At 47.8% G+C, this 26,621-nt stretch overlaps 2 protein-coding genes across 3 annotated transcripts in view; both read left to right on the top strand.

Moving 5' to 3' along the window:
• Positions 1 to 3,393: 3,393 nt before the first annotated feature.
• On the top strand, positions 3,394 to 26,543 carry MAS1 (MAS1 proto-oncogene, G protein-coupled receptor). Of its 2 annotated transcripts, none has more exons than XM_070461489.1 (2): positions 3,394 to 3,805; positions 21,515 to 26,543. In XM_070461489.1, the coding sequence occupies exon 2, from the start codon at positions 21,550 to 21,552 to the stop codon at positions 22,525 to 22,527; it is 978 nt and encodes a 325-aa protein (XP_070317590.1). In that variant the 5' UTR covers positions 3,394 to 3,805; positions 21,515 to 21,549; the 3' UTR covers positions 22,528 to 26,543. The 2 variants fall into 2 exon arrangements, with proteins under 2 accessions (XP_070317590.1, XP_070317589.1); XM_070461488.1 differs by lacking the exon at positions 3,394 to 3,805 and adding an exon at positions 5,316 to 5,405.
• Positions 5,316 to 26,621, top strand: part of IGF2R (insulin like growth factor 2 receptor) — a 192,630-nt gene continuing 171,324 nt past the window's right edge. The window contains exon 1 of the mRNA XM_070461487.1: positions 5,316 to 5,405. The gene's annotated coding sequence lies outside the window, so the exon portion shown is untranslated. The remainder of the gene's footprint in view (positions 5,406 to 26,621) is intronic.

Below are 26,621 nucleotides of genomic sequence, written 5' to 3'. Positions count from 1 at the left end.
AGAGGATGAGATGGTTCAATAGCATCACTGACTCAATGAACAGGAGTTTGAGCAAACTCCAGGAGATGGTGAAGGATGGGGAAGCCTGGTGTGCTGCAGTCCACAGGGTCTCAAAGAGTTGGACACGACTTAGTGACTGAACCACAGCAACAACAAATCACAAAAGTTAGAGAACTCTTCTGCATGGGTCCAAAGTCCCAGCTATTCAGTAAACATAAACAAGTAACTGTTTCTGTCACTTGAAGATGACTGATATTTTCAGTCTCCTTGAGGAAATTGTAGGTGGAAAAACATAGTTTGTCCAAACCCACAGTCATTGGCAGAAAAAGGACAATGGGTAGAAGTTTAATGTGCCCAAATTTGACCTTGGACTAAATTTGTAATTTCAGACATTCTTTTAAGTAGCCCTGTGGGACATTTGGAAAGGCAGGTCAAAGATATGTCTCCAAGCTTCCTAGAAGGAAAAGAAAACCCCTAATTGCATGCTTTATGGTGCTCTATTGACATAAACAAATTGGCTGCTGCTCAGAAGGAATTCAGTCCCTCCGGAAGCAGAAATCTCTGACAGGGACTCTGGAGTTACGGTGGGAAGCCTGCTAGCCGGTTCCAATATGAACACAGTCTTCATCTTTTTATGTCTCTCTCTCTCTCTTTTTTTTTATGGAGCCTGTAAATGTTAGCTGATTAATATCTCCAAAGGATAATTTAGAAAGTACAGTTTTATGAAGGTCCGAGACAATGCTGGCCAAGAATGCAGGGCTGAACCCAGGGTAATATTTAGAACATCCAGAGGGATGGACAAACTCCATGACCCCAGGCAATGCTCCAAAAATACTCTTTCTCACAAGTGGAGTTTTCATGATGTTTGGACAAGGGAGAGCACACGATTACAATCTAGGTAAGGAATCTAGAGGGCAAGTGTCTATGTTGCTGATTCGGTGCTGACTCAGTAGAAGGAGATGGTCCATCTATTAACATTAAGGAAGATGCCCGATGCTGCAGCTGTGTCTACATGGGCAACCGCTGCTCCCCCAGTGTGACCGCCACAGCACCAGTGGCCCCACTACCCCTCGGGGTCGAGAGCTGTCTTGCTTGAGGACCTCTGGCCTCAGTGTGGGTCACTTCACTCTCTCCCTGCAAAGGCGCTTCATGCTGGACTGGAAGAGTCTTTTGGCAGATTCCAAATACCGAGGGGAGACCGCGGGAGGCTCAGGGCTGGGGACCTAGTCCCCCACGGCAGGGCCTAATCTGGGCTCAGGCTCCTCCTAGAGTCCACGCGGGGGGGCTGCTTCCACAACCTCCGGTGGGTCTGCTTTCCCCAGTGTGGTACCCGCCTTGGGCTCCGCTCCAGCATGTTCTCACGGTCCCCGCCATGCCGGCCTGACTGGTCAGAGGAAAACCAAGGGCAGGGTGTTGAACGTGCATTTCTCTTTAAGATTCGATGTTTAAGAAACGTGCACTGAAAGTAAAGATCCTTACTTGGGAGAGACCCAACTGATGCGGGGCCAGGGCAGGCGAGGAGAAGCAGGGCGAAGATTCCCCGAGGCTGATGGGATTCAGAGCAGAGTCCTGTTCTCAGGGTTTTATCTTGGGCTTTTATCTGGCCAACGGGATCTGAGGTCCCTCTTGCAGGACTGGAGGGCAGAGGGTGGAGCCAGGCCTGTTCTGAGATCCTGTCAGTCAAACAGATGGGAGAAACCTTCAGTCATCACTGCAGTCAAGCTTGCGAGTCCCGATTTCCAGCAGACCTGAAGTTGCTCAGCTGACAAATGGTGAGCTGAGACTGGGGCTAAAGGACTCGCCCGCCATCCTGTGGAGCTGCTGCTCTGGCACTGACTCTGGGGCCGTCTTTCCCCGTGGATATGAGGGCTCACGCCTGCCCCAGCCGGGCCTTTCTCTCGGTCTGAGTGGCCCACCCTCTTCCTCTGCTAGCTCTCACATCTTTCTAACTCTAAAGGCGAGTGCTGGCCTTTGGGAAGTTCTAAGTTCTCTAACTTCTGTGATTCGTTGTTGCTGTTACTCAATTGCTAAGTCATGTCCCACTCTTCCTCTCCTGGAGTTTGCTCAAACTCTTATCCGTTGAGTCAGTGAGCCCACCCAACCATCTCCTCCTCCGTTGCCGCCTTCTCCTCCTGCCCTTAGTCTTTCCCAGCACTGTTTGGGAAGGGCTTTGGGAAGCACTGGATGGCTGTCTCCCCATAACCAAGGGCTCGGCATCCAAGCTACAGGAGAGGCCTGTCCAGATGAAGAGAACATCCTAGGATGTGACTGGAGTTCACTGGGCATCCATGGGGTTAGCACGGAGCAAAGTGCACGTGGCATTCAGAGGGTTTGGAACTGAAGAGTAAACTCTCGAGGTAAGAGGGGGTTTCCATGGTGACTCAGCAGGAAAGAATCTGCCTGCAGCACAAGAGCTGCAGGAGACTCAGGTTCGATCCCTGGGTCGGGAAGTTCCCCTGGAACAAGAAATGGCAAACCACTCCAGTATTCTTGCCTGGAGAATCCCATGGACAGAGAAACCTGGCAGGCTACCGCCCGTAGGGTCGCCAAGAGTCAGACACGACTGCAGTGGCTGAGCAGGCATGCACGCTTGATGAAGGAAAGGGTTTCTACCATGTGTGGCTCTATTTCTGGCTTCCACCACCTGATGGGTCTACCATTCATGGGTTCTCCTGCTTCTGGGTCCACTGGCCTCCTTGGTTACCAAGCTTCCTCCTCTCTTGGTCCCATAAAGCCCTTCCCTGGCCACGTCCGCCATGTTTCCCTGTTGTTTGATGGGAGAAAGAGAGATGTTGTTTCTGTAGGCAGCTTGTGGAGGTGAAAGCTAGAACTTCCTCCCAGCCTGGATGTTTGGGACCACGGATTCCTCATTTTGGGCCTCTGTCGTCTCTGTGGCCCCTTCACTCTACACTTCCCCCACCCCAGACTCTCCCTGCCTCTCAAGAGGAGGATGATTACTCACAAAGACCAGCCGGGCCCAGAAATAGCCAACCTATTTGCAGTTTAAATGCAAGCAGTTTTATTTTTACAGAGAGTTGCTGCGTTTTCTCTGAGTATAAAGCATCAGCTACGACGAGTGAAACGCCTGCTCCATCTGCAAGTGTCCCTGCTTTTGTTGGTGGTGCCAATTAGTCACAAAACAATCAGTGCCTTCCCCTGCCCACTCGATCAGGGGAAGAGAATGCCATCCCCTCCAGGCTTCCCCCGGGGCGTCTCCCCCTACCTGGACCCCATCCGGCCACTCCAGGCACCGCTTCCCGCTGCCTTGGTTTTTGTTTACCTGGTGACCGTTACCAGTTTCCAAATGTGGCATCTTGTTCCCTGCAGGATGGACAGATGCCCCTGCTCTGTTAGGAGCTGGGAGAAGCAAACTGGGGAGGCTGTCTGTTCTGTTGACTTAAATCGTGACGTTGGAGGCTTCCTTCCCGTGGGTCCCTCAGCTCAGGGTTTCACACCCCCCGAACGGACAGGGTGAAAGGTTCATGGATCGGGACAGTCCCTGAGCCTCTAAGCAGCGGCTGCCGTGGAGCCGAGGAGTGGAGCGCTCCCCGTCCTTCACTCCGCTTTCCCTTCTGGTCTCTTCCTTCCCGCCTGTGACCTTGGCACCTTCTCAGCCAGCCTGATCCTTCTCTTCCAATCGTACTTGCTTCTGCGTGTCTGGTCTCCTCTCCTCCGACCGCTCCTTTCTCTCGGCCTGGCCGGTGGCCTCAGGCGGTCCCAGTTTCCCTGCAGTTTCTGATGGTCCTCGGGGGAAAGGAAAGGTCTTCAGGAGGCTGACTCTCCTTCTTTGGAGCATCGCATCCAGGTAATGCAATCACACTGAGTCTCCCCCATCTTCTGCTCTGCTGCTCAGCACTGCCTGCCCAGTAGGTGCCCAGGCCTCACCTTGTTCTGCCTGCATTTGGAGATCTTCGGGGAGGTGCCCTGGTACCCTCCTGCTCTTCCACTGGAGGGCAGAGCTGCGGGTCAGGTTCCCCACCAGGTCAATTTGGCTGGCCTCTCATCTTCCTGCTTAAGAAAACAGTCCGAAGAAAGCTCCGTCTGTGGGTTCCTAAGCCTGCTTTCCCATAGAATCCCAATTTGCTTTCCTGCCCTCTGTTGATTGAATCAGTCCCAGGAGTCCACAGCTACTTTGCCACAGTAACCATGAAGGAATACTTTGGGGGAAAAAAATAAAGGAATAAATGCTACCACAAATGGGTGGTGGGGGGATCTTCACTGCAAGGCTTGGCTACTCAGACCTTCCAGAAGCCTCTTGCTCAGTCTTGGCGCCTTCACTTGGGGTCTGTTGACCAAGAAGAGGGTCTCGGGAGAAAGTAAGTTGACTGCCTGGGTGAGGATCTGCATCTAACAGAAACAGCTGCTCCCAGGAATCGTCTTTGAGCCAGGCTGAGAAGCGAGCTGGGAACTGGTGCTCGTCCACCCCTGGGACCCAGTTCTGGGCTCGCTCTCTCTCCCCTCCATTGCATCACACTTGCACACTCACATGGGCATGAGACTCTCTGAACACGGGTTGTAGGAAAGGAAAAGAAAGTGTCAGTCGCTTAGTCGTCTCCGACTCTTGTGACCCCATGGGGTGTAGTCCACCAGGCTCCTCTGTCCTCGGGGATTCTCCAGGCCAGAATACTGGAGTGGGTTGCCATGCCCTTCTCCAGGGGATCTTCCCCACCCAGGGATCAAACCCAGGTCTCCCGCACTGCAGGCAGATTGTTTACCATCTGAGCCACCAGGGAAACCCTGTAGGAAGGGAAGGGATATTTAATTGTTTAACCACGTGTTGCTCACTATGCAGGTGCATTCCTACACCTCATTGAACCATTGCAGCTTTGGGTCATGATGAGTTCCATTCTACAGGGGACAAGACTGAGTCTTCCAGAGCTTGGCAGAGATCACTTGACCAGTCACAGGCTGAGTCAGGAATCTGTGCTGTGGCTTAGATTGTGTCTTTCGGCTACACACATGATTTTGTGTGCAGTGTTTCTCTGGGCTGTCTTCTTCCTCAGCCCTGGCTGGCCCTGGTGGTTTGGGGTGAGGGGGAGGTCAGTCACCTCACGTGATCACCAGCCTAGTCCCACTCTGGATCGGAGTGAAGATTTTCACTTGAGCGTGTCTCTGAGCGATGCCATTTGAAGCACAGCTTCTGCTGATAAGCGTGGGACCATCTGCTTGGCACATCTCGAATTTTTTCAGCAGTGGGAGAGCAGCTCTGATTTCCTCAGAGAAGGCAGGCTGCAGCCTGCCAGGAGGGGATGTGGGCACCCGGGACCCTGCAGGCCGGCAGGACAGCGGCGCCCGGGACGCGGAGGTCCAGCCTCCCAGCCACCACCTCTGACTCTCCCTGAGTGAATGGACCGCGTGAGCCTGCACCCCGGTTTCTAATTGCTCAGCTGAACTTGACAACCAAAGTAAGATTTTTCCATCTTCTAAAAGCGATTGCCCAGGCCACTCTTTCTGTGCTGGTGGTTTTGACAGTGTCTTAGATGTCCGCTTTGTGCTGCCAAAAACCTCTCTCTCTCCTGCCTTTGTTTTGGAAAATGTGTTTCTAGTGCTGCATTAACTGTCCCCGGACGTCGGTTTTCAACTTTTGGGGTTGACACTTCCACACTCACTTTTTCTTTCTGACTCGTGACAGGGGGCAAGAATCTTGGCAAGAATCTCCGTCCACGGAGTCAGTGGTGGACTGACTCGGAGGTGGTCAGGGTTGTTTAAGGGGATGTTATCAAGGATGAAGGAGTTGGGGTTTGAAGGGGTTGTTACCGTGTGTCTGCCTCCTCCGGGGACATCACTTGTCTGGATGCAACCTGGGTTGATCCTTCTCTGCCTTGCTCAGAGGGCACTGGTGTGTTGTGGTTTCTGTTGCTTCTCAAGTCAGGTGGGCAGCCCATGGGGGGCCAGCTTCTGTTGAAAGGATTCTCCTGCTCTTTGATGTGAGTGTCTTGGCAGCATTTCCCAGGCAGGGCGGGTAGGGGGAACTGGAGAGAGGACATGCTGGATTTCGTCCGATCGCTATGCAGAGAGCAGGGAGAAGGTGGTAAGGAGTCCACCGCTGGGTATCTTGACCTTGGCACCGTGACATTTGGGACTAGAAACTCTTTCTTGTGGAAAGCTCTTCAGCACCTCCCAGGATGCTGAATAGCATCCCTGGTCTCAGCCCACTAGGCACCAGTTCCCTCCTCCTCTCAATGTCACCATCAAAATGCTGAATGTCCCCTCAGAGATAAAATCACCCCAAGTTCCCCCACTTGCGAGATGAGTGATCTACGGTGACCTTGCCATACCCTTGGAAAGGGAGTGAGGAGTTTCTGCTTCTCTATGCAGACGGCTCGAGGGAACGAGGCATTGAATACAAGGACAGATGTCCCCGCCGGCACATTCCCATCAGCTCCAGTACCTGCCATGGAAATTCCGTCTCACGAATGGGTTTCTGTTTGTCCAGGTTACTGCGCACACACGCAGAGGGGAGCACATGCCCTTCTCTCTGGAGCTGCACGCCCAGAAGCTCCAGCCTGGGGTCAGGTCTCTCCTTTCGGTTGCCTAGGAGCATGCAACGTTTCAGATGGCCTCCCCTGGATGCTGGTTGGCTTTTCACTCTTTTTCTTTTTCCTTTTCCTTTCCTTTCTCCTTCCTTCCCTCCCTCCATCCCTCTCTTCCTTCCTTCCTAAGATCTCCATGGTAGCCTGAGACTTCAGGACCAGGGGAGGACCGTGGGCAGCTGAGTGGGGAGGGGGGTATGGAAGAGGGTGCTTTTTTTCTTAGATTTTTAGAGAAAACTTCAGCAAGCATCTAAACAGAGCCTTTAAAACTCTGCCTTCTACCTCCTTGAAGCTGGAATGCCCCCAAGACTCTGCCTTCTCTCATCTCTCTTGCTTTCCTGTCACCCTCGCTGCCCATCTGTTCATTGAGAAGTAAATGCAGGTAGCAGTTTCGAGTAGACCTGCCAGCCCACATCCTTAAACATCCATAGAAACCACCACGCTTGTTTTCTCTGCTTGTTGATTTATGATCTCAGTCCGGCGTGTCCATGAGACTTGTACCGGCAAAGTGCTTCTCAGTCTCTAGCTTTTCTGACACCCCAGGCTTCCAGAAGGGCAGTAAACTATGTGCCAACTCTGCAAAGAACCTGGTGTTCAGAGGGGCTAAGCTGCTTTGTTTAGGACTCACATCTGTGGTCAGTTTGAGTGAAAGCGTGGCTCTCAGACAAAGCAGGATAAGCAGACAGAATACACAGTCACTCCTGTGACATAATTTGAACAATGTCCAATCTTTTTTTTCTGAACATTTCTTTTGCATTCAAATGCTTTACTGACTATGATTCTTTTATGTTTGCGGGAGGGAGGTGGGTGTTATGTTCTATCATAGCCTGGTTCATCATCAGTTCAGTTCAGTCGCTCAGTCCTGTCCGACTCTTTGCGACCACATGGACTGCGACACACAAGGCTTCCCTGTCCATCTCCAACTCCCAGAGCTTGATCAAACTCAAGTTCATCAAGTCAGTGATGCCACCTGACCATCCCATCCTCTGTTGTCCCCTTCTCCTCCCACCTTCAATCTTTCCCAGCATCAGGGTCTTTTCCAGTGAGTCAGGTGGCCAAAGTATTGGTGCTTCAGTATCAGCCCTTCCAATGAATATTCAGGACTGAGTTCCTTTAGGATTGACTGGTTTGATCTCCTTGCTGTCCAATGTATTCTCAAGAGTCTCCTCCAACACCAGATTTCAAAAGCATCAATTCTTCAGTGCTCAGCTTTCTTTATGGACCAATTCTCACATCCATACATGACTACTGGACAAACCATAGCTTTGACTATATGGACCTTTGTCAGTAAAGTAATGTCTCTGATTTTTTATATGCTGTTTAGGATTATCCTAGCTTTTCTTCCAAGGAGCAAGCGTCTTTTAATTTCATGGCTGTAGTCACCATCTGCAGTGATCTTGGAGCCCAAGAAAATAAAGTCCGTCACTGTTTCCATTGTTTCCCTATCTATTTGCCATGAAGTGATGGGACCAGATGCCATGATCTTGGTTTTTTGAATGTTGAGTTTTAAGCCAGCTTTTTCACTCTCCTCTTTCACTTTCATCAAGAGGCTCTTTAATTCCTTTTCACTTTCTGCCATAAGGGTGGTGTCATCTGCATATCTGAGGTTATTGATATTTCTCCCGGCAATCTTGATTCCAGCTTGTGCTTCATCCAATCTGGCATCTCGCATGATGTACTCTGCATGTAAGTTAAATAAGCAGTGGGACAATATATAGCCTTTACGTACTCCTTTCCTAATTTGGAACCAGTCTGTTGTTGCACGTCCAGTTCTAACTGTTGCTTCTTGACCTGCATACAGATTTCTCAGGAGGTAGGTAAGGTGGTCTGGTATTCCCATCTCTTTAAGAATTTTCCACAGTTTTTTGTGATCCACACAGTCCAAGGCTTTAGCATAGTCAATAAAGCAGAAGTAGATTTTTTTTTCTGGAATTCTCTTGCTTTTTCTATGATCCAACAGATGTTGGCAATTTGATCTTTGGTTCTTCTGCCTTTTCTAATCCAGCTTAAACATCTGGAAGTTCTCGGTTCACGTACTGTTGAAGCCTGACTTGGAGAATTTTGAGCATTACTCTGCTAGCATGCTAGATGAGTGCAATTGTGTGGTAGTTTGAACATTCTTTGGCATTGCCTTTCTTTGGGATTGGAATGAAAACTGACCTTTTCCAGTTCTGTGGCCACTGCTGAGTTTTCCAAGTTTCCTGGAATATTGAGTGCAGCACTTTCACAGCATCATCTTTTAGAACTTGAAATAGCTCACCTGGAATTCCATCACATCCACTAGCTTTGCTTATAGTGATCCTTCTAAGGCCCACTTGACTTCACACTCCGATGTCTGGCTCTAGGTGAGTGATAGCACCATTGTGGTTATCTGGGTCATGAAGATCTTTTTTGTACAGTTCTTCTGTGTATTCTTGCCACCTCTTCTTTATATCTTCTGCTTCCGTCAGGTCCGTACCGTTTCTGTCCTTTATTTTGCCCATCTTTGCATGAAATATTCCCTTGGTATCTCTAATTTTCTCAAAGAGATCTCTAGTCTTTCCCAATCTATTGTTTTCCTCTATTTCTTTGCATTGATCACTGAGGAAGTCTTCCTTATCTCTCCTTGCTATTCTTTGGACTCTGCATTCAGATGGATATATCTTTCCTTTTCTCCTTTGCCTTTTGCTTCTCTTCTTTTCACAGCTGTCTGTAAGGCCTCCTCAGACAACCCTTTTGCCTTTTTGCATTTCTTGTTCTTGGGGATGGTTTTGATCACCACCTCCTGTACAGTGTTACAAACCTCCATTTATAGTTCTTCAGGCACTCTCCACCAAATCAAATCCCCTGAATCTATTTGTCACTTCCACTGTATAATTGTAAGGGATTTGATTTAGGTCATACCTGAATGGTCTAGCTGGGTCTCCCTACTCTTTTCAGTTGAAGTCAGAATTTTGCAATAAGGAGTTCATGAACTGAGCCACAGTCATTTCCTGGTCTTGTTTTTGCTGACTGTATAGAGCTTCTCCATCTTCAGCTGCAAGGAATACAATCAATCTGATTTCGGTATTGACCATCTGGTTCTATCTACATGTAAAGTCGTCTCTTGTGTTGTTGGAAGAGAGTGTTTGCTATGACCAGGGTGTTCTCTTGGCAAGACTGTCAGCCTTTGCCCTGCTTCATTTTGTACTCCAAGGCCAAACTTGCCTGATGAGCCAAACAGTATGGAAGATGGCTTCTCACGGCTGGTATGAAGTGATGGAATCTGGGCAGAGGAGGAACGCCCATCGGGGAGCAGCCCAGCTGGGGTGAAGGGGGCGGTGGTGATATGGCAGGACAAGGAAGGCATCCGCACAGCAGGGGAGGGAACCTGGGGCCAAGCTCAGATCTGTTGAGGGGAGAAGTATGTCCCAGGGCAGGAGACAGTGGCAGTGTTAGACATAGGAGAGTGTTTACCAATAGGTGGGTTGACTGAATAGGTAAATGCGTTGAGGGTAATGGGAGCCAGGTTTCCTACCATCAGAGACAGGAATTACAAATGAGAAGGGGAAGAAAACTAAACTGAACTCAGCAATGCTGGATCAAAATTGGAGACATTGATGTGAATTCATTGGTATTCAATGCATATGTAGAAACTTATGAAAGTATGGATGTCAGTCTCTGTATGTATGTATATATGTATTCATATACATATATTCCTTAGCTCTGTCCCCTGAGAGTGCCTGGGAGCAGTGATACTGCAATAGCACTGGGTATACACAGTATCCAGATCTTGGCTTCTATAGCCCCTTCTCTGCTAGGAGGAACGAGGGCTCCTTGAGAAAAGCCTACTTCAAGGGACTGTGCAGGGAACATACAAGGTGAGTAGAACCTGGTAAAACATCCAGGTTTTTTTGGCTTGGAAGGCTAAAGATACCAGAGGAGGTATGGAGCAGCCTTCTCATACTGTTCATTGGGTTCTCAAGGCAAGAACACTGACATGGTCTGCCATTCCCTTCTTCAGTGGACCAGTACATTGGCCACCTGATACAAAGAACTGACTCGTTGGAAAAGACCCTGACTCTGGGAAAGATTGAGGGCAGGAGGAGAAGGGGACAACAGAGGATGAGATGGTTGGATGGGATCACTGACCCAACAGACATGAGTCTGAGCAAGCTCTGGGAGCTGGTGATGGACAGGACAAGACCGGCGTGCTGCAGTCCATGGGGTTGCAAAGAGTAGGACGTGACTGAGTGATTGAACTGAACTGATGGAACAGCAGGGAAGCTCTGATTTCTGTTTTGAGTCAGCTGAGGTTTGTGTGCTGCTATGAGAGGCCCAGTTAAAATATCCAGGGCTATTATTAATAGCGTCTGATAGTTTGGAGAGATGTCTGAGTTAGAACTGTCGATTTGGACTTCATCGGGATATGATAATTGTTGAAATGAGGGAATCGAATGAAACCACCCAGCGAGTGTTTATAGAGTAAGAAGAGAGGAGGGTCAGGGATGGAGCCTGGTAACCCAAAGAGAGGGTGAAGACAGATCCAGGAAGGGAGACAGAGAAGAAACTACAGAGAGGCAGGGGGAGTGCCAGAGGGGAGAAAGCACGTCCAGGCAATGGTGTCATCTCCAGACCACAGCATGCAGATGCAGCAGCATCTCATAACACACTCTGTATTGTGTCTGGGTGGGGTGGGTGTGAGAACTATGTCATATCCTAATCCCTTTTGAGGGACTTGTCTCAAAGCTGCTGAATGGATCACCTTGTTTTCATTGTTTTCTAATAGAGCTGTTGATAGTGGTGATGACTGTGGTCACTCCATTTTGCAGAAGAAATTAGTAGGATGAGCAGAAACTGAAAATAAGTCATCCTTGTCTACTTGTATTGTTGTTCAGTGTTTGGCATTGGGTAGATGGTGCTTTAATAAATAAAAATATACCCACTAATGAGTAGTAACATTCTTTGAGAAACAAAGAGTCCATCCCTTGGAACTTTAAATAAAAATCTTTAGTACTAATCACATCGATTGCGGTAATCACTCTGGTGATATTAAGGTGATTGTTAGATGTCCCCAAAGTTTAATTTGCCACTTAACGTGGGTGAGTGAATTTCACACACACATGAACTATTGACAGAAGACTGGGGTGGGGAGGAGAAATTGTGCCCAGTTGAACCTGGGCAATGTAGGGTCCATTTCTGGCGTGGCTGCTAACTGTGTAATCTTGAACTAGTCATGAGCTAGATTCCTCACCTGTAAGATAAAGAGTGGTTTACAGTATCTATAGAATCCTTGCAGCTTCTGAACCTCAGTCATCAGCAGAGTCCAGGCAGACTTGTAACAATGGTTATTGTTCAGTTGCCCAGTCCTCTTCAGTTCTTTGCGACCCCATGGACTGCAGCACCATATCAGGCTTCTCTGGCCTTCATTATCTCCAGGAGTTTTCTCAAATTCGTGTCCACTGAGTCAGTGATGCCATCCAACCATCTTGTCTTCTGTCATCCCCTCCTTCTCCTGCCTTCAATCTTTCCCAGCATCAGGGTCTTTGTAACAGTAAGGAAGCGCTTTTAAGAAAACTTCAAGCTGTATCTTACATCTTCTACCCTACTTTCAGAGGAAAGAATTTCTAACGTATATGGCAAAGTATTATATTTACAAAGAATTATTGCAGCTCTGTAAAAGAACATGAAAAAAGAATCTGTAAAAGAAGAAATTCAAATGACTGTTAACATGAAAAAATATTCAAACTTGTGAGAGATCAAATAAATGCAAATTAAAGCAAAATGCCTTTTTAATCAGCTACCAAAGTTGGGAATTTTAAAACGTGGAGATGTGGGGACAAAAAATATATATATGCTGTGGAAAAAAAATCTTGTACTGTTGATATCAGTATAATTGGTACAGTTTTGGGAAGACAACTTGTTAAAATGTTTTAAAATCTTGAAAAATATTTATACTGTTTAATTCAGCAATTCCACTTTTAGAAATATATCCTAAGGAGATGATGAAAGATGTGCACAAAATTTGTATCCAAGAAAGTTCATTATAGTTATTTGTTATTTTGAAAAATAATGGTGAAAAGTCAGAAGCAACTGGTATGTCCAAAGTTAAAGGATTATTAAAAATAAATAATGGTACATCTAAATAGTGACAAAGTCATGCTTTTCTAAAATATATGCTGACAGAGAAAATGTTTACAATATGATACTGAGTGAAAAAAAAAAAAAGAAGGCAGGCAATCACACAGACTATAAAATGCAGTCTCAATTTTAAAAGACAGTGTATGTGAGATGGAGAAAAAAAGACTAAAAAGAAACATCCCCAAAATGTTCAATCAGGTTAATTTTGAGTAATGGTTTTATGTGTGATTTTTTTTATCTTACTAAATTTTTGAATTTTCTTCAGTGAACAAAAATATTGTTTTATAATTAGAGAAAAAAGCAATGGAAAAATGTTAAATCCCCCCATTTTGTGTTAAGATTAAACTGGCTACAAAAATGAGCCTGTCGGGGGAGCCTCGGGTCCTCTGGGGCTGTTTAAGCCACACTGGTGGCTACTTGACTGGGGACTTGGAATGTGGAGACCACCCAGTGGTTTCAGCCCAACATTAGCAGAGTCATAATTAGGAATTAAACGAGTCTTTGGAGGAAAAAAATAAAATCCCATAAAATTAGAGAATGTGATGCCTTCTGTTCCTTAAGTAGGAAGGATTAGACGCAGGCTAGATTAGAAAATTTATAACAGAGAGGCTATAAAAGGTAAGGTCTTAAAAATAGGATTCCGCCCCAGGGCAGAGTGGGATGAGCTCAGAGAAAGAATCAGGAGCTCCCAGCTGCAGAATTGAGTTGGGATTGTATGTATCTCAGTCTCTCTAGCTTCTCTCTAGTGGTCAGCAAAATGAGGGGGGCTGGTGAGAACAGTGGTTTCCAGACTTTTTTTAAGTAGGAGACTGGAACTCAGGGGACCTGGATTCCGGTCCTGGCCATCAGGGGTCAGGATCCATGTGAGCTTTCAGGCCTGATGCCCTGCAGGGCCTGGGGAGCAGTGGACTCGGAGCTGATGAGTGGTGGAGCCCTCTGGAGCTGTGTGATGCAGTGACCCTGAGTCCTACTCCCACTGAGTTTTTCCCTGTAAAATGAGGGCAATATCTGCTTCCTTCCTTATGTTGACTGAAAAAAAAGAAACAACCAAACAACCCCCCCCAAAAGCACACAACCTAAAAATGGATGCTGTTGTTCAGTTGTTAGGTTGTGTCTGACTCTGCGACCCCATGGACTGCAGCACGCCAGGCCTCCCTGTCCATCACCAACTCCCGGAGCTTGCTCAAACCCATGTCCATCGAGTCGGTGATGCCATCCAACCATCTCATCCTCTGTTGTCCCCTTCTCCTCCTGCCCTCAGTCTTTCCCAGCATCAGGGTCTTTTCCAATGAGTCAGCTCTTTGTGTCCAGTGGCCAAAGTACTGGAGCTTCAGCTTCAGCATCAGTCCTTCCAATGAATATTTGGGACTGATCTCCTTTAGCATGGACTGGTTGGATCTCCTTGCAGTCCAAGGGACTCTCAAGAGTCTTCTCCAACACCACATTCCTAAAGCATAATTTCTTCAGTGCTCAGCCTTCTTTTTGGTCCAAGTCTCACATCCATACATGACTACTGGAAAAACCTGGGTTTTTCCTACTGGAAAATCTACACATCAATACATAACTACTGGAAAATAATAGTTACGCTTTATTTGGTGGAAAAACTGAGGACTTAAGCTTGAGACACAGCATCTCAGATCCCTCTGAGGGACTGCTTCAAAAGATAAGGGTGGAACCAGGATATATAGGAGCTTTTGCAGCAAAGACCAGGTAGATGGTACACTAGAAGATTACTATTAATTAAAGAAAACCAGGCATCTCAAGTTATGGGATTTAGTGCATATCTGTGTATAAGAGGTAAGGCTGGGCTCACTGAAATCACTCCTTTGATGTATATCTCAGCTATCTGAGGGCTGGATCCCGTGCCTTTTCACCCTGAGTCTCCTCAGGTGCACCTTTGGGGGTAGCTTCAGCAGCTGACTGCTTGATGGTGGGCATCAGGCCTCCATCCTGAGTTCCCTCGGGTATTACCATCAACAGGATGGCTGTAATGTTGGCATTTGACGGTTACAGCATCCTTTGTTTACTGATAATGGCAGGCAGTGTCAGTATCTTCATTCAGACTTCTCAAGCCTCCCAAGCCGATTGAAGGACCCAGAGCTGACTTGAAGGGAAGTCGCTTTGAACCCTGAAGTCCTATGAAGTGACGGCATTCTCGCGCTCCACCTGACGGCTGTCTCCCGGGGACTTGTAGGGAATAAGAGGGAAGAGAGGCTGGGATAACGCTTCCCAGAATCATGCTATTGCCTGCTCCACTCACATCTGTTCTCAAGCACATGGTGCGGTTTCCACCCACTGCTGTGTTGCCGTGTTACTGACCACGTCGGGGGCACAAAGGGCCGTTAAGACACTCTCCCTCCAGTCACTGCCGGATAAACATTGTTGGGTTGTGTTAGTTGCTCAGTCGTGTCTGACTCTTTGTGACCCCAGGGACTGAAGCCTGCCAGGCTCCTCTGTCTATGGGATTCTCAAGGCAAGAACACTGGAGCGGGTTACCACGCCCTCCTCCAGGGGATCACCCCGACCCAGCAGGGATGGAACCCGGGTCGCCTGCGTTGCAGGCGGATTCTTCACTTTCTGAGCCATCACTGCAGATATAATTGCCACCTAGAAATGGAGGTGCGTAAAGAAGATGCTGTGTGCGTTGGACAGAGGAGCCCATGGGACCAGGACTGGGTTGACCTGGAGACAAGTTACCCACAGTGGTTAATCCTGCAGTGCTATTACTTCCTCACATTTTCCCAGCTTTCTGAGTTAGATGGTCTTGTTAGCTAGCCGCACCCACCCTTTTATTCTCCTTATCCTTCCCGACCTCAAAAACCCTTGTCATCCAGTCTTGGAGATGAATGGTATCCAAAATGACCAAGGTGCCCGGAGGAAGAAAGATTTGGGGGCCTGATGAGCAAGTAGGACCAGCTATGTTGAAGGCACTTCTCGCTGCCCTCTGCTATTTCACCTGAGAGACTGAAATTCAGTTTGGTCTGCTAAGTCTGGGAATGTCATTTTTAGTAACGTGCTCATTTAAGTAAAACCGTGCTGTAGCAGATCAATTTGGAGGGTTATTGTTAGTTTTTAGTGAGAATTAGTTTTAATGGGATTTTTTATTTGCTTTCCAACCACATCATGACCAAAATCTGCCCAGGTATGGGATTCATGAGTTATACTAATCATCAGAGAACCTTTTATTAACTGTGGCTGCCTAGGCTCAAGATGGCGGTTTTCTTTCTTAGGTAACCAGGGTACATTCTCAGGGCCATGGTGATGGGCTTTATTTCTTGGAATAATTCAATAAATATTTATTGAATGGCTATGCCAAGTCCTGGAGAGTCAGACGTGAATAATATAGTTTTGCCTTGGAGGAGTTTGTGGTTTAACAAGAGAGATGCAATTTTAACTCTATGGGGAGGAATGTCATGGCTATGGAAGTAATTAATGAGTAACACCGGAGTAGTGGAGGGATATTAGAACAGGAGGGATGGCAGCTGGAGGGTCTGGGAGGGGCAGATTGGTGCAGGGAGTAGGGAGAACAGGAAATGAGGGGAGTGATCCCAGGAGGCTAGGCCAGAGATGTGAGACTGGAAGAGGAACATGTGGTCTAAGGTAACTTCTGCATCTGAAATTTATTTTTTCATTTTCATTTACAAAAAAATTTTATTGGAGTGTAGTTGATTTGCAATGTTGTGTTGGCTTCAGGTATATAGCAAAGTGAATCAGTTATACACACTGCATTTGGCAAATGCATAGTAACGGATGATGTTCTAAAGGTCTCGTATGTGTGTCTATTATTATTTTTTATGCAGTTCTACCTATTAAAGGATGTAGGCCCTCGAAAGGGAGAACACACAGGCGGGCAGATCTGGAACCCACCCCTCTGAGTATCCTCCCGATGTTTCATTCTCAACACACCACGAACCCAGTTGCTGGTTCCCCGGCCACTGTCCCTCCTGCTCCTGATCTCAGCCACTAAGCATTCGCCTACACAGCCTCTTCAGATGGGAGGCTCAGTCCACTCGCTGCCCCATCTCTCTCCCACTTCGTGGACACAGGAACCTGACCAGCCTGCTCTGAAATGTCTCTGGAATCCGTTCGTTCCTCCAGCCAGTATCCTAGTTCTCATTTCTCACTGGGGCTATTTCAACCACACCTTACTGGCTTTTTGCTGCATCCGTAATTCCCTTCCATTCAGGCTGTAGACTGTGACCAGGGTAACCTTTCTAAAACATGCTTCAGGCCACCTCCCAGGCCTGCACTGAAACTTTAATGGCTCCAGAGTTTTGCAAATGGTTGTGTTTGCCAAACCATGGCCCAGGATCTATCTGCATCAGAATCCCCTGGGCTATGAAAAGTCAGATTCCAAGGCCCCAGCCCAGGCTTCTTGAAGTTGTGGGGCCCTGGGATTTGCATTTTAAATAAGGAATTCTATGTAATTTTTAGGCACTGATGTTGGATAAGTATAACCTATAAAATAAGTCTGATATTTAAAGAAGCATCATACCCAGACCTTCACACTTCATTCCAACTGTTTATTTGGACTGAAATATTGTTGTTTGGTATATAAAGCCATACCTCCACCCAGGGCCCACCAGGTTCCACAAACTCCAACATTCTGTGCCTCCTGCCTCCACACCTCTGCCCATCTGTTCTTTTCTTAAAATGCCTTTCTTTCTCTTCCTCAGCTAACAAACTCCTATTGATCCTTCAAGGCCCATCCCTTTGAAGCCTTCCTTGAAATCCTGGTGCGTGCTTGCTCTGATGTGATCACAGTCTCCTTTATTCCATTTCCCATACTGAATTAGTTTCGGTTCTGCCTGCCTCCCTGCCAAACTGTGCAAAAGTTGTGTCTTGTTTATTTCTGCATCTTTGACTCTTAGTACGGTAACTGAAACCTACGTGTTGGTTGGAAAATGAAAAGATCATCTATCTTCAGAGAGTGGATTTGGTTACATGGTTTGATTGTAAAGAAAAATGCAATCTGGTCTTCTGGGTTGAAACATCTTTCCTAACTGATTTTTATGAGTACACGAGAGCTCTCTTGGACGCAATGAGAAACTAAAAACTGAATGATGCTGTGGTCTATGAGAGATTCCAGCCTGCTCACCTGAGTCAGAAAGACTGTTCTTGTCCCTTTTCTTAGACATTTTGATTAGGTCTTGATTTTACATTTCTAGTCTTTGATTTTGGTTTGTGAAGTTCTTTTGGTTCTAGACCTGCACCATCCAATATGGTGACCACTGGCCACGTGTGGCCGGTGTATATGTGAAATGTGGCTGGTCTGAAGCAAGATGTTCCATGAGAGTAAAATACACACTGGGTTCTGAAGACTTAATGTGAAAAAAGAAACTGAAGTAGCTCATTAATAATTATAAATCAATTACATGTTGAAATGAAATTTTGAACACACTGGGTTAAATAAAATATTGAAATTCATTTCACTTGTTTCTCCTTATACTTTATGGCTTTCAGAAAACCTTAAATTACGCATATGGCTCACATTGGGCATATGCTGATCGAAACCCTTCCTCCCTCTGCCATTGTTTTGTGTTTCAGGCTATTCTGTTCGTTTCTTCTCTCCCCGCTGAAACACTATTACCACCATCACCACCAAAGCACCCAGCTCTGAAGTGCACACCATCCAACCATCTCACTCACCATCCTCCTTACTGTGACCATCCACAGACCCCCGGGCCGCTCTCTGAAATTCCTTGAAGGTTTAACGCCTGGCTCACAGCCAGTTTTTTCTGGTGACGTCCTGTATTCCAGCCCCATTTCCCAGTGATTTCAATGTCTATGTAGACAATGCTTCCAACACCCTGGCTCCAGGCTTGATCTCATGTCAGAAGATATCGTCCTCCCCTCTCCTCTAGCTGCTCACTCCCGTGGTCCTGGGCTCCATTTACCAATACCAATAACCACATTTATGAATACCAGTAATCAATACCCAAACCACGCCAGGCTTGGCTTTGGGCATCCCACTCTTCGACCCCTGCCTCCTATTTTCCAGTTCTCTACTTCCAGGACTCAGACCTCAGCAGTTAGCTCTCTGACACCGATGGGATCTATGACCAAGGGCTCCTATGTCCTGTTCACCAACTGTCACCTCTCTCCTGGCCTCCGCTCTCTCCTAATCTTGTTGAATTCCATAGTCTCTGTGCTTCAGTTCCTTTGGTCTCCAGTTTCCTTTGCACCAGCCCAGTAGAACCCCAATCCCGGTTAAATCCAACTCGCCTCTTTCTGCACATTCACACCTGGATAGCTGAGCCATAAATGGAGAAAAACACAGGCCATGCTGATTATCTCACTCTAGATTCCTGAGCCCCAGTCCAGCCAGGCCCTGAGGTTTGCCCAGAAATCTTGCTCTTTGTACATTAACCCAGTCTTTCCACCTTTCACTTGATTACATCTTGTCCTCTCTCCTTAAACCTCCTCACTCTTAGCAGATGAACTTCCTCCTGACTTTGCTGAAAACAGAGATACTGTACGTCCAGAAGAACTTCTTGCAACTTCTAAGACCCCCTCTTCACTCTACCTAGCTGTCTGTACTTTAAGCCGCACACTCGGCCTTCCCTCCTGCTCTCATGAATAAATTATGCTCCCAGCCTCCCAGTTTCTTTTGCTTCCTTCTCCTCATCCCCCAACCCCTAAGCTTTGAAGTGCCCCAAGGCTCAGTCCTTGGACCTCTTCTCCTTTTTAATGACCCAGGTTTCATAGGCAATCTCATCTAGCCTCATAATTTTATACCTCACCTGTTCTCGCTTCACCTGCCCCAACCCCAGCTCCCAACATGCCCCAAGACAGCTCCACGTGGCAGTTGCATGATTCCCCAGCTCCATATGACCCCTCCCAACCTGCTCCCCCTGGGCATTGTCCAGACAACAAATGGCTAAAAGCCATTCTCTTTTCCTACAATAACTCCTGCCTCACCTGCAACTCAGATTGCATCTAGAACCTAACCACGTCTCACTGCCTCCACAATTACACTCTGGTCCTCGCCATGGTCCAGGCTTTTCTTTTCTCTGTGGCATGTATTGGTTTGTTGCTGTTGTTATCGGGTATTGACTGCCTCCCACCGAAATGTTAACCCCAAGAGGCTGGTGCTTTGTCTGTTTCCTTCACTGCTGTAGCCCCATTCCTGGAGCAGTGCCTGACCTGAAGTTGGCATTGAATAAATCTTTGATGGACAAACTTGGGGAACACGGCTGTCTCACACCTACAAACTTTTAACAAAGCCCAGTCTGCACAGCAGTGCCATGGGATTGGAATTCTGGGCCTTGTGTTGGGCTCCTGAGAGTTTTGGAGTCTCTCCCTCTATGGTCTGATTATGAAACAAAAGAGAATCTGCTCCAGGAAAAATAATTTCCAGCATCTCAGCAGAGCAACTGAGGGGAGTGATGGTAAAGAGAGGGGAGCCAGCTCTGTGGGCTCCAGGATCTCATCACCTGGAATGGGACCACCACCCCGCACCTGCTCACAAAATAGCACATCTCGGTTCTGTTCTGCCTCCGGTTAGGTCACGAGGAAAGGCGGCGGTCTACGAACTAACTTTCTTTTTATTTCTTTATTTCTGGCTGTGCTGAGTCCTTACTGCTGTCTGGGCTTTCCTCTAGTTGCAGCGATCGGGGGCTGCTCCCTTGGTTGCTGTGTGCTGACTTCTTATTGCAGTGGCTTCTCTTGTTGCAGAGCCTGGGTTTAAGGGCAGGTGGGCTCTGGAGCACGGGTCAGTAGTTGGGGCACACAGGCTCAGTTGCCCCATAGCATGTGAGATCTTTCCAGATCCGAGATTGAACCAGTGGTCCTTGCATTGCAAGGCAGAGTGTTTACCACAGAGCCACCTGGGGAGCCCCGACCAATTAACTTTCTAAAAGTCGATTATTTTGCACATATAGGGCCCTGATCTGCAAGGACAGAAAGCAGAGAACAATATTTTACCACCACCATCCAAAATAAAAAGCCAAGGACTCCATGAATAGAAGCAAAGAAGATGATCTCTGTGGGCACCTGCCTTTTCTGTTCCCCAGCAGCGGAAGTGGCTTATGTATATTTGTCACATAACAGGAAAGGGGGGGGGGGGGGATGTGCATACATTTATTTAGCAGTTCCTGAAGTGTGAGGGAAAATTGCTGATAATTGGTATTTTGCAGTCTCAGATATTTAGCATTTTATTGGGCTTTGGTCAGTGCTTTGTTTACTATCTATCCGTAGTGTTTTCCGGCGTGGTCTGGCCCATGGAGCTTGGGGATGCGAATACATCTTGTTGAAATGCACCATCTGTTCCCCAGGGATGGTTTGCATTGCACACCTGGTCTGAGTAGGTACACAGCTTTGTCACAAATACTGAGACTATAGAAAACACATACCTTCTAGTTGGTCACACTTCTGAACATACTGGCACCCTACTGAACCTATTTTTTCCTACTTGTCACCTCTCAATCACCCATCATTTATGGCACTTTGTGCATTAAAAAGTGACAGCAACAGTGTTGCCCAAACATGTACTTTGTCATCGAATTTTAATGTGGTTAACTTGGTCTCTCAGGCCAGGAGATGAAGGAACAGAAGATGAGATGATTTTCAAAATGCCATTCAGAAAGCTTGGGCCAGAACAGAAACGGACACCAGAAATCTGATCCTCTTGCTCTGATGGACACCCTTTGGTGCTGAACCACAAGCAAATAACAGTACAGAACCAAAGGCTACTGGGGGGTTCCAAAAGGCCATTAGATCAGTTCTCTCTTGGTGAAATGCCTCATTTTTATCTTCATTGGGAAGAGCACTGTACAGTCTAGTAGACATATTCTCCTGTATGACATGAAGGTTACAAGCCATAGCTGAAATCTTTTACTGCAATTCATCAACCTTGATTTTCTTTCTAAACTTATTTACAGAAAACTACCTGAAGAACCCAGACTGAGGCCCCCTCATGGATGAGGCAAACGGGACATCATTTGTTGCTGAGGAGTCCTCCAACGCCTCAACCAGCGGGAACACCTCCGTCAGGGACCCGCGCCGGGAAATTCCCATCGTGCACTGGGTGATCATGAGCATCTCCCCGCTGGGCTTTGTTGAGAACGGAATCCTCCTCTGGTTCCTCTGCTTCCGGATGAGAAGAAATCCCTTCACCGTCTACATCACCCACTTGTCCATCGCGGACATCTCGTTGCTCTTTTGCATCTTTATTCTGTCTGTCGACTACGCTTTAGATTACGAGCTGTCTTCTGGCTATTACTACACAATTGTCACGTTGTCAGTGACATTTCTCTTTGGCTACAACACGGGCCTGTACCTGCTGACAGCCATCAGTGTGGAGAGGTGCCTGTCTGTCCTATATCCCATCTGGTATCGGTGCCACCGCCCAAAGCACCAGTCAGCGTTCGTCTGCGCCCTCCTGTGGGCACTCTCCTGCTTGGTGACCACCATGGAATATGTCATGTGCATTGACAATGAGGGACAGACCCACTCCCGGAGTGACTGCAGGGCTGTGATCATCTTCATAGCCGTTCTGAGCTTCCTGGTCTTTACTCCCCTCATGGTGGTGTCCAGCACTATCTTGGTGGTGAAGATCCGGAAGAACTCGTGGGCGTCCCACTCCTCGAAGCTGTACCTGGTCATCACGGTCACCGTCATCATCTTCTTCATCTTCGCCATGCCCATGAGGCTCCTGTACCTGCTCTATTACGAGTACTGGTCGACGTTCAGGAACTTGCACCATGTTTCTCTTCTCTTCTCTACCATCAATAGCAGCGCCAACCCTTTTATTTACTTCTTCGTGGGCAGCAGCAGGAAGAAGCGGTTCAAGGAGTCCTTGAAAGTGGTTCTGACCAGGGCTTTCAAAGATGAGATGCAACCCAGGCATCCTGAAGACCACACGGCCACCGCGGCAACCGAGACTGTTGTCTGACCGGCGGAAGGAGATTGTGGACCAAACAGTGGGACGAAGATGAGCCGCAGTTTGTACTTGGAAATGCAACTGAATACCCCCTAAATATGATACAGAAGGACACCCTACTCCACATGCATGAGATGCGAGTTAATGCTGAGATTGTACTCTTGTGCAGCTCTACCTTCTGGAAATGCCTGAATATGTGTCGAAACTTCTTTCTGTAACTTCCAAAAAATTCCTTCTGTTCCTCTTCAGCTCTCTGGGAAGCATTTCCCCATGAACTATAAAGATTACTCCAGCAGGAAGGTTTACAGGTGTGTACAGGCAAAGGCACAAGTACTTGACGAACCTTGAAAAAGTGAAGCCATATCGTAGGAAGAACATGAGTTTTGGAATCAGACTGACTCTGTCATTTGTCGCTGGTTTGACCTCAGTTTTAACCCCCAGGGACCTCATTTCCTCAGTATAAAATGGTAACAGTAGTAGTCCATACCTCCTGGGCCTGTGGTGAAGGTGACACCGGAAGACGAGGTGTGCAAAGGGTCTGGTACACGTCAGTGTTGAGAAACATCTGTGTCTGTGACTCTTTGAAGTGCAAGAAGAAATACACACTTCTGTTTTGTAAAGCGCGCACACTCCACACACACAGCTCTGTCATGTGCAAATAATTGTTACGTTTTTAAATGATGAATGTAATTTACAAAGGTCTTCTGTCTGTTTGCTGCAGGAGAACTCTTTGTGGGATACCACCATCTGAGATGTTAGGACCCCCAACCACCGTGTGCTGGGGCATCATTTCGGGTTGGAGGGAAAGCACTTGGCCACCCTCCTTGCGGCTTCCCTTCCCTCTCTGGGAATGCCTTGTGTAATGAAAGTCTGTTTTGAAATCCTTTGCTTGATATAAATGTTCATGAATGAAATCATGAGGGTGATTGTGTTTTTGGAACCCCTTCCTCCCCTTCATGAAGAGGGTTATGTATTTATAGTCACAAAGTTCCCACTGGCACGACAGGCCAATGAATCGGGAGATGACTTGTTGGAACAAGGAATGACTTTAATGGGAAAGCTAGCAGACTGAGAAGATGGCAAACTAGCATCTCAGAAAAACCCATCTTCCCTCACTGGGTTCCTTTTACTTGCAAGAGGGAGAGGGGAGGGGCCCACTGCGGCCCCAGCTGGCACCTGGGCCACTCGTTCTCCTGCCTCGGTGCCACTGCGTCCTGCTCATCTCCTTGCCTCGCTCTGGAAGGAGGCTCCGCAGCAGGGCTGAGGAGAGCGTAGCCGCATCTCAGAGGGAAACAGGACGTTTCTCGCAAGACAGACCTCAGCAGGATTTCCCTGCATCTCAGTGCCCTGCGGCTCGCCTGCTTGGACCTGTGTCTGTACCTTCAGGCAGCGAGTCCTGGGACCCCCCATCCCAGCCTGGAGACTATGTTTGGTTTCCTGCTGTCCCTTCTGGGTGTCCTATGAAAAATGGCAACATTCCATGTGGCTCTGTGGGGAGTAAAATGTTCACAGCCATAAATGAGCCCATTACTATTTATGGGCTTCCCAGGTGGCTCAGTGGTAAAGAATCTGCCTGCCACTGTGGGAGTTGTGGGTTCAGTCCCTGGGTTGGGAAGATCCCCTGGAGAAGGAAATGGCAGCCTACTCCAGTATTCTTGCCTGGGAAATCCCTTGGACAGAGGAGACTGGTAGGCTACAGTCACAAAAGAGTCAGACACAACTGAACAAGTATTTCTGTAACTGTTGGGCTCCAAAGGGTCAAAGAAGCTGTGATAACCTGGCTCTCAGTTGCCACCTGTTTCTGCCCCATCCCCTTTCTTCAGCAGGAAATGGTCACCTGTAAGCCAGCCTTGCTGGGAGAGATGGATGAGGCTTTCCCACCCGGCCCAGCTTGGAGGCGGGAGGCTTTTCAGTGGGTGATGACATCTGATTCAGAAACAAGGCAGCTTGCTTTCAGGAGTCCAGATGGGTGTTGAGTGGTGACATTTAGGATGATCTTGTTTTTGCTTGAAAACAGAGCATCTTCACTGGGAAAGAACAGAAAATGGGAGATGAGAGTCCGCTTTGTTTACTGTCACCTCCCCTAATGCCTCTGGGTCAGTGAAAGACGGAGCAACCTCATCTCATCTCAAAGGGATCTTGGTCTCAAAGAGGAACTCAGATACTCTTGGAAACAAGGAGTTTTCACCCAAGGAGAATATGATGAACTAAGTGGGAAGCCCCCCACTTACTGCCTTCCCGAAGATAAAGTGGGGGAAATTGAATGTAATAATGAATACAAAAATTCTTCTAACGTTTTAAAGAGTGATGCCTTGCAAACAAGTAAGAGTCAGAATCAGACAGGGTTGCCAGGACAAATTTCTCTCTCTTCATCTAAAACCTGTTCCCAAAAATGATCTATAAGGTTAAAACTAAAACAAGAAGAGTTAAAATAATATGCAAATATGAAGAGGAGACCAGATCATCATTTATATCCACTGGGTATTTAGACAACCTGCTTAAGTCATCATGGATTACTAGGTGCCATTCTAAGAATTCCCAGGGCACGGGGTTGAGGCTGCTAGAATAGAATGCTTGGTCTTGATGAAGGGGAAGGATTCGAAGCATTTGTGCTGCAAATATTCATAAATGGCTTTCTCTGCCGACTCCAGCATGAGAACAAGGCCAAGATGAGCAAGTAGAAGCCCCTGTCTTCTAGAATAGGAGAGGAAGGTACACACAGGCATCTGTAGCTCCAAGCTGCACACAGTCAGTGTCAAGAGGGTGTTATAAACAAAGTTGGGTGGCAGTCAGGAGGAAGGGAATCCAATCTTTTGTAGTAAAAGGGGAATGTTCCACGGAGTTACACTTTGGCTGCTGGAAGGGAGGTGGGATTTCAAAAAACCAAGGAGCGAGAGGATTCCAGGCAGAGGGCAGGCAGGAGTGAAGGCAAGCACACGGCCACATGGGGTGGGGGTGGGAGGGGTGTTGGGGAGCAAGGCCAGCCACTCTCAGTCTGCAGACCGGCTGGGGAAGTGGTCCTTGGAGACCCATCTGGTCCTGCCCACCACCCCCTCCTGTCTCTTTGTCGCTATTATTTTTGGCTTCCTGGTACCACATTCTTCAAGTTCCTTGGAATATGGCTCCCAGGCCTCTCTTTCTTCCCACTCACATTGTTGTCCAGTCTGGCCGGGGTGGCACTCTAACGTCTTGGAATTTCTCTGCAAGTCCTCCCCTGGCCTCCTTCCCCGTGTCAGTTCAAGGGACCCGCAGCTCCTCTCCTTTCTGGGCTGTACCCTGAGTCCCACTGCCTCTCAAGCCAGCCCCTTCTGGAAACCAAAACCCCATGGCGTGACCGTCTGGTCACAATCACCTGCTTCCTTGCTCCACCACCCCTGGATTTCTACACCACAGAGACCCTACCTCTGGCCGTGGGCCCACCCCCTTTTGAGTCCCCCCTGTGTCATCTCTCACCCAGTCTGTGAGACTTCTGCTGGCCTAGGTCCAGCCACTCTCACCTCACGTGTCTCTTGATTCTCTCACCACCTCACTCTCTGTCCCGCCCAGGCTGCTGAGTGGAGCAGAGAACCCTCCCTTTGGTCTTGCTAGGTAGGTAGAATAGGAAAAAGGAGTCCAGAATGGCCTAGCTACGTCACCATAGGTGACGTTTGTAGCTTCCTTGGTTTTGTCTCGTCACAACAAAAATCTGAAGTGATGGACGACAGACCAGCGTTACAGCCCTCAAACGAACCAGTGTTACAGTTCAGTTTTACTTAGAAAGTGAAGGAAAATCGTTTCCTGCATAGCTCAGTGGGTAAAGCATCTGCCTGCAGTGCAGGAGACCCAGGTTCGATCCCTGGGTTGGGAAGATCCCCTGGAGAAGGAAATGGCAACCCACTCCAGTATTCTTGCCTGGAGAATCCCATGGACAGAGGAGCCTGGTAGGCTATAGTCCATGGGTCACAAAGAGTCGGACATGACTAGATGCCTAAACCACCACCACCAAAGGAAAGTATATCCTCGAGACGTGAGGGCATGCCGACCCAAAAGACTCGAAGAGAAGAGAGGCTCCCGGCCCATTTTGGCTCCTCTTTTTATACGTTTTTTTCTCCTCCCCCGGGCCTGCC

Source organism: Odocoileus virginianus, chromosome 34, assembly GCF_023699985.2.
Source record: "Odocoileus virginianus isolate 20LAN1187 ecotype Illinois chromosome 34, Ovbor_1.2, whole genome shotgun sequence".
Taxonomy (NCBI): Eukaryota; Metazoa; Chordata; class Mammalia; order Artiodactyla; family Cervidae; genus Odocoileus; species Odocoileus virginianus.
The sequence above is the reverse complement of the archived record's forward strand: the minus strand, read 5'-3'. Positions and strand labels throughout refer to the sequence as shown.

Excerpts from the sequence above, each read along its gene's own strand:
- MAS1 (XM_070461489.1), top strand. The coding sequence starts at position 21,550 with ATGGATGAGGCAAACGGGACATCATTTGTTGCTGAGGAGTCCTCCAAC.